General features: G+C 42.7%; 1 protein-coding gene across 1 annotated transcript in view; it reads left to right on the top strand.

Moving 5' to 3' along the window:
* The window catches only part of cacna1ba (calcium channel, voltage-dependent, N type, alpha 1B subunit, a), a 668325-nt gene that overhangs the window by 28882 nt on the left and 633443 nt on the right, over nucleotides 1-6000 (top strand). Inside the window, exon 3 of the mRNA XM_037680745.1 lies at nucleotides 1826-1965. Within this exon, the coding sequence (XP_037536673.1) occupies nucleotides 1826-1965 (140 nt within the window). The remainder of the gene's footprint in view (nucleotides 1-1825; nucleotides 1966-6000) is intronic.

A 6000-nucleotide genomic window follows, 5' to 3' on the forward strand; every position in this document is an offset into this window, starting at 1 on the left:
CTCCGTTTGGAGGAGTTTTAGAGACGGTTTTGTCATCACCAGACCAGGTCTCATCCCTAAATGCAGAAGTCCAGGAACTTCTGGTAAAAGAGGTCATTTCCAGAGTTCCCGACGGAGAGGAAAACACAGGTTTTTAATCACGTTACTTCCTGGTTCCAAAACGGTCTGGAGGAACGAGACCCATTTTGGACCTGTCAGTTTTCAACAAGGCGATCGTGGACAGACCGTTTCACATGTTGACAACCAGACAACTGTTGGACAACATCCAGAGAAACGATCGGTTTATATCCATTGATCTGAAAGAAGCGTAATTCCACATACCGATCATCCCAAAACAGAAAATTTCTGTGCTTCTCCTTTCAAGGGATGTAGTACCAGTACAACAGGCTGCCGTTCGGTTATTCTCTCGCGCCTCGTATGTTCTCAAAGTGTGTGGAGACGGCCCTGCAACCATTACACAGAACGTAACATGTTCAAACATTTTATTTTTGTTTAATTCCTGCATCTAAAATCAGGAAGGATTCTAGTCTAACAAAAAAAACAACAACACCATCTTCAAATGATCCAACAATTTTCAGTCAGGTCATCTGGACAGTTTCTTTTTTTTGATGAAATGTTTCACCTTCCAGGAAGGCTTCATCAGTCAAGGAAACACACAACACAAAACAGATTCTTCCCCTAAACAGCTTACTCCAAAGTGGAACAAACCAGTTATGTTGGTGCTAAGATGGTCTCTTTGGCACTCCCATTCCTCTTGTGCCGGCCCTCTTCCTTGTCGACAGTCATGTCAAACTGGTTCAAAACCAAAAAAAGTCCATGCTCAATAATCCAGGTATACAATCCAACAATTTTCAGTCAGGTCATCTGGACAGTTTCTTTTTTTTTTTTTCTGAAACGTTTCACCTTCTATCCGGAAGGCTTGTTGGATTTTATACCTGGATTATTGAGCATGGACTTTTTTTTTTTTGAACCAGTTTGACATGACTGTCGTCGAGGAAGAGGGCCATCACAAGAGGAAGGGACGTGCCAAAGAGAGCATCTTAGCACACAACATAACTGGTTTGTTCCATTTTGGAGTAGGCTGTTAGGGGGAAGAATCAGTTTTGTGTTGTGTGTTTCCTTGACTGATGAAGCCTTCTGGATGGAAAGGGAAACATTTCAGAAAAAAAAAGAAGAAACTGTCCAGATGACCGGGGCAGCACGGTGGCGCAACTGGTAGAGCTGCTGCCTCTCAGCGAGCAGGTCCTTGGTTCAAACACCGGTCCAGGGGCCTTTCAGGGTGGAGTTTGCATGTTCTCTCCGTGATGTGTGGGTTTTGTCCGGGTGCTCCGGTTTCCTCCCACAGACCAAAAAACATGCATGTTAGACTGATTGGTAACTCTAAATTGTCCCTAGGTGTGAGTGAGAGTGAATGGTTGTTTGTCTCGTTGGTCTCTATGTGGCCCTGTGATAGACTTGCGACCCGTCCAGGGTGTACCCCGCCCCTCGCACAGTGATTGCTGGACATGGGCACCACCGACCCCCGTGACCCAAAATGGAATAAGCGGGTAAAGATAATGGATGGATGGATGTCCAGATGACCTGACTGAAAATTGTTAGATTGTATACCTGGATTATTGAGCATGGACTTTTTTTTCCCTCTTCAAATGAGTTTAGGAGTAAAAAGTGTCTAAAATTTCATACAGTTTGCTGCCAGAACTTGTTTGTATTTCTTGTGTAAAGTGTATAAAATATATGTTTCTCTCTGTCTGCCTATCTGTGTGTTTGTCTGTGTGTGTGTGTAAATGAATGACCGCCCTGCTCTTCCCTCTCTCGGTCCCTTCAGGATGACACAGAGCCGTACTTTATTGGAATCTTTTGTTTCGAAGCTGGAATCAAGATCATCGCTCTGGGCTTTGCTTTTCACAAAGGCTCCTACCTCCGGAACGGCTGGAATGTAATGGACTTTGTGGTGGTCCTAACAGGGTGAGTACTGGCCTAATGGCTCACACAGCTGCTGACTGACCGAGCTGCGATTAGTGAGGAGAGGGCAGGGCTTTGTTGCATCACTAATGATCAGCAGAGCCAAGTCATTCCACATGGAAGAGTGTGAAAGATAGAATCAGAAACCAGTCGCTTTTTAAACAACAGTCCATCCGATTTTTTGACTAGAATCATTTGATGATGAGAAGGGATGAGGTCAGAGCTTGTAAATGACCTCATGTTGTAGAAACAGAAGATTCAGATGCTGACATCTGAGATGTCTCTGAGACGTCCTCCTGTGTAAAGTGTGTGTTGACGTCCTCTGAGTGCTGGGCAGCCACTTATCATCTGAGGTCTGACACATGCTGCTGCTTGGATGTGTCTCAGCCCTGGGATGTCCTGCTTCACTGTTCTTTGTTCAGACTGTCTGGTTTTCCTTTGCACAGCATTTAAAGAGGTGTCAGTAAAAATGATAACTGTCACTTCAGTGACTGATGTTGTCCAGATGTGCCTTTCTGCTGGAGGATCCTCTCTGACATGTCAGACACTCTGTCCTGTTCTTCACGTTCATGTTGGCTCACAGTGTATGCTGATGAAATCTGGATTTTAGTGCTGTAATTTCTTGTCTTCAGACAAGGAGGAAGATACTTGGAGTTTATGAGTTTACACTAAAGATAAGACGTAAACAGTTGCTATTTGGGAAGCATTGCTTTAAAAGCTCTTACACAAACCTCAGTTTATGAAATGTTTGAATTTTATCCAAACATCAGAGTCAGCTTTGTACTTTTGTCTTGCATATTCCACAGTTTGACTTTTTTCATTTGTTCCATTATTAAGCTAATAGCTTTTTAAAAAATATTATTATGAGCTGTTTGTCTAACTAAATTAACTACCAATGAGGCCAGTTGATTTCTATTTCAACCAAAAACAGCAAAAATGTTAGTTATTTAACGTTTATGCAGAGATTCAGAGAGATTTATTTGTCATTCGCATCTCATGTGGTACATGTGGTGGAATGAGATTATGTACACAGGGTCCCAGTTATAACCAACAATAAAATGTAAAAGAAAAACAGTAACAAGATCTAAGATATGAACTAAGAAAAACATCAACTAAATTTACACTAAGCACTAATAGCATTAAAACATTACGTCAAACAGCAGCACGAAACAGATGAGCACACATGAACACAGCAACATGAAACAGATCAGCAGCAACATGTTGTGATTTTCCACAGTGATTATTCTGGTTAGAGATTCATGAGTCTAACAGCGTCCGGGTAGAAGCTGTTCCTCAGTCTAGTGGTTCTACACTTAATGCTCCTTAACCTCCTTCCTGAGGGGAGCGGGGCAAAAAGTGTGTGTGCTGGGTGAGTGGGGTCCTTCATGATGCAGGTGGCCCTCTTCCTGCATCTGGAGGTGTACTGTGATGGTTTGGAGGCTGACTCCAACAGTTTTCTGTGCAGCCTTCACCACTCTCTGCAAAGCTTTTCTTTCTGCAGCTGTGCAGCCTCCATGCCACACGTTGATGCTGGAGCACAGGATGCTCTCCACTGCACACCTGTAGAAGGAGGTGAGGACTGAGATTCCCATACCAGCTCGTCACCTGCTTGAGGAAGCAGAGTCTGATGAGCTTTCTTGATTAGGCTGGTAGTGTTGTTGCCCCAGCTGAGGTTGTCATTCATGTGTACACCCAAGTACTTGTAACTGGAGACCACTTCCACCGCTGAGCCTCTTATGTTCAGGGGGGTGTAGGGGAGTTTGTTCTTTCTGAAGTCCACGATCATCTCCTTTGTCTTCTTCACACTGGGTATGTTTACATGGACATAAGTAACCGGATCAAATGGCCGGTCGGAATAAAAGTGGGTCATGTAAACACTCCGTTCGGGTTATTTTTTGTGTATTCGGCGCGATCCGTTATAATTTCTGATCAGAACGAAACGGGTGGTTTATGCCGATCCGTAACCCGATCGGTGCGCATGTAAACGCTTGATCTGTTCGTTTTTATCTGATCGTAAAAAACTGACCTGACTGCGCATGTGCGACTTTGCCATTTCCGCCTGGCTAACGCTAATAATATTAGCATGTCAGGGAAGTAAAACTGGTCGGTGAGCGAAACAACATTTCTACTAGAAACTTTTAAAGAGCTCAAAATTATTTCTATTACCTGTAGCTCAGTCAGGGAGTGCAGTAACGTCTCCACCATCATTAAAACCTGTCGCGGGTCCATTTTGGGTGCTCAGGTTTGTTTACGTTCACCCGGAAGTAGAACTTCTTCTTCGGTGTTTTTTTTAAGGAGAGTTTACCACTCTGCGTATGTCAGTACTGTTGTTCAGAACAAAGCCCGCTGCATGTAAACGCTCATCATGAACAGATTGGGCCCATGTAAACAATACATTTGAATTATTCAAACAGAACACATTTCAATCCGGTCAAAGAATTCTGCGCATGTAAACATAGCTACTGATGTGAAGGTTATTCTATTTGCACCAGCTCTCCAGGTGTTCCACCTCCTGCCTGTAGCTGGACTCACCATTGTTTGTGATGCATCCCACCACCGCTGTATCATCTGCAAACTTTACAATATGATAGCCTGGATGGGTAGGTGTACAGTCATATGTGAGCAGAGCGAACAGAAGAGGGCTCAACACACATCCCTGAGGGGAGCCAGTGCTGAGGGTTATGGTGGAGTAGGACAAGTTGTGGATCCTCACAGACTGTGGTCTGTTTGTTAAGAAGTCTTGTACCCAGTTGCAAATGGAGAGGCTTAGTCCTAGTGTGAATAGTTTGTCTATCAGGATTTGGGGGATCATGGTGTTGAAGGCAGATGTGAAGTCCACAAAGAGCATACAGACGTAGGAGTCTTTCTACTCCAAGTGGGTGAGAGCAGTGTGGACTACAGAGGAGATGGCGTCCTCTGTTGATCGATTCTCACGGTATGCATACTGATGAGGGTCCTCGTTGATGTTGATGGTTGTTTTGATGTGTGTCATGACCAGTTTTTCGAAGCATTTAGTGACTATTGGGGTGAGGGCCACTGGCCGATAGTCATTCAGACCAGTCACTGTAGAGCTCTTTATGCAGTTCTTTTGAAGTTTTATTTTTAACAATTGAGTTTTCTAAGAGCATATCATTCTGAAAAATGATAGCCAGCCTTTTTGGCCAAACCTTGAAATAAAAACAGTCTGTACGATCTCATACAATTCAGCATGACTTTGTGTTGTGAATGACTCTCAGCTACTACTACCTCAGTCATCTGTCCACTGAGTTGTAGCCAGTGTTCTGTTGGCTAAAAGTGATCTGCTCATTTTCAACATGTTTGACTCCAACACTTCATCAGTTGAAGATGAAAAGACAGTGACTACTTTCTTAAAGTTTAAATAAATGTTGGATAAAATAATTATCCTATAATAATCTCATTAATCAAATAAGCCACACTGAGAATGTGAGAAGATCTTTCAACCCAGTTTTACTTGCAAGGAGGCAGAATTGAAAACAGGCTTACATTGATGGTACACGAAGCTCTGGTCACAAGGTCTGCCCGCAGCCAGCATTTAGACGTCTACTTATAATGCTTATAACACAAAGAGAGGTCAACACAACCTCTGTTGCACAGCTCACAGATCTGAAGTCATCAGAAGTTATCAGTTATGCAGACTCCTTTCTGAGTAGACAGAAAAACTCTCTTGACTTCACAAACATGGTTCTAGATTAATTTAACATCAGTAAGTGAAAACATCCATGACCTTTACGTTACTTCCCCTGACAATAAATTCTGGGCCATTGGTTCTTAAACATTATTTGTCGGGCCCCCCTTTGGAAAAATAAAACTGTCTGCGCAACCCCGTAAAACATGAGGATGGGGGGGGGACCAAATATTAACAATGTGGGAAATACTCAAGTATTCACAAGGTGAAGTAAAATCCTTCAAATCCAAAGTCTTTAAGTGAAATAAGGTCAATATAAGTCTATAATATCTATATCTCTACCAGGCTATATATATATATATATATATATATATATATATATATATATATAT

Source organism: Nematolebias whitei, chromosome 8 (genome assembly GCF_014905685.2).
Source record: "Nematolebias whitei isolate Nwh7 chromosome 8, NemWhi1, whole genome shotgun sequence".
In the NCBI taxonomy this organism is placed as follows: domain Eukaryota; kingdom Metazoa; phylum Chordata; class Actinopteri; order Cyprinodontiformes; family Rivulidae; genus Nematolebias; species Nematolebias whitei.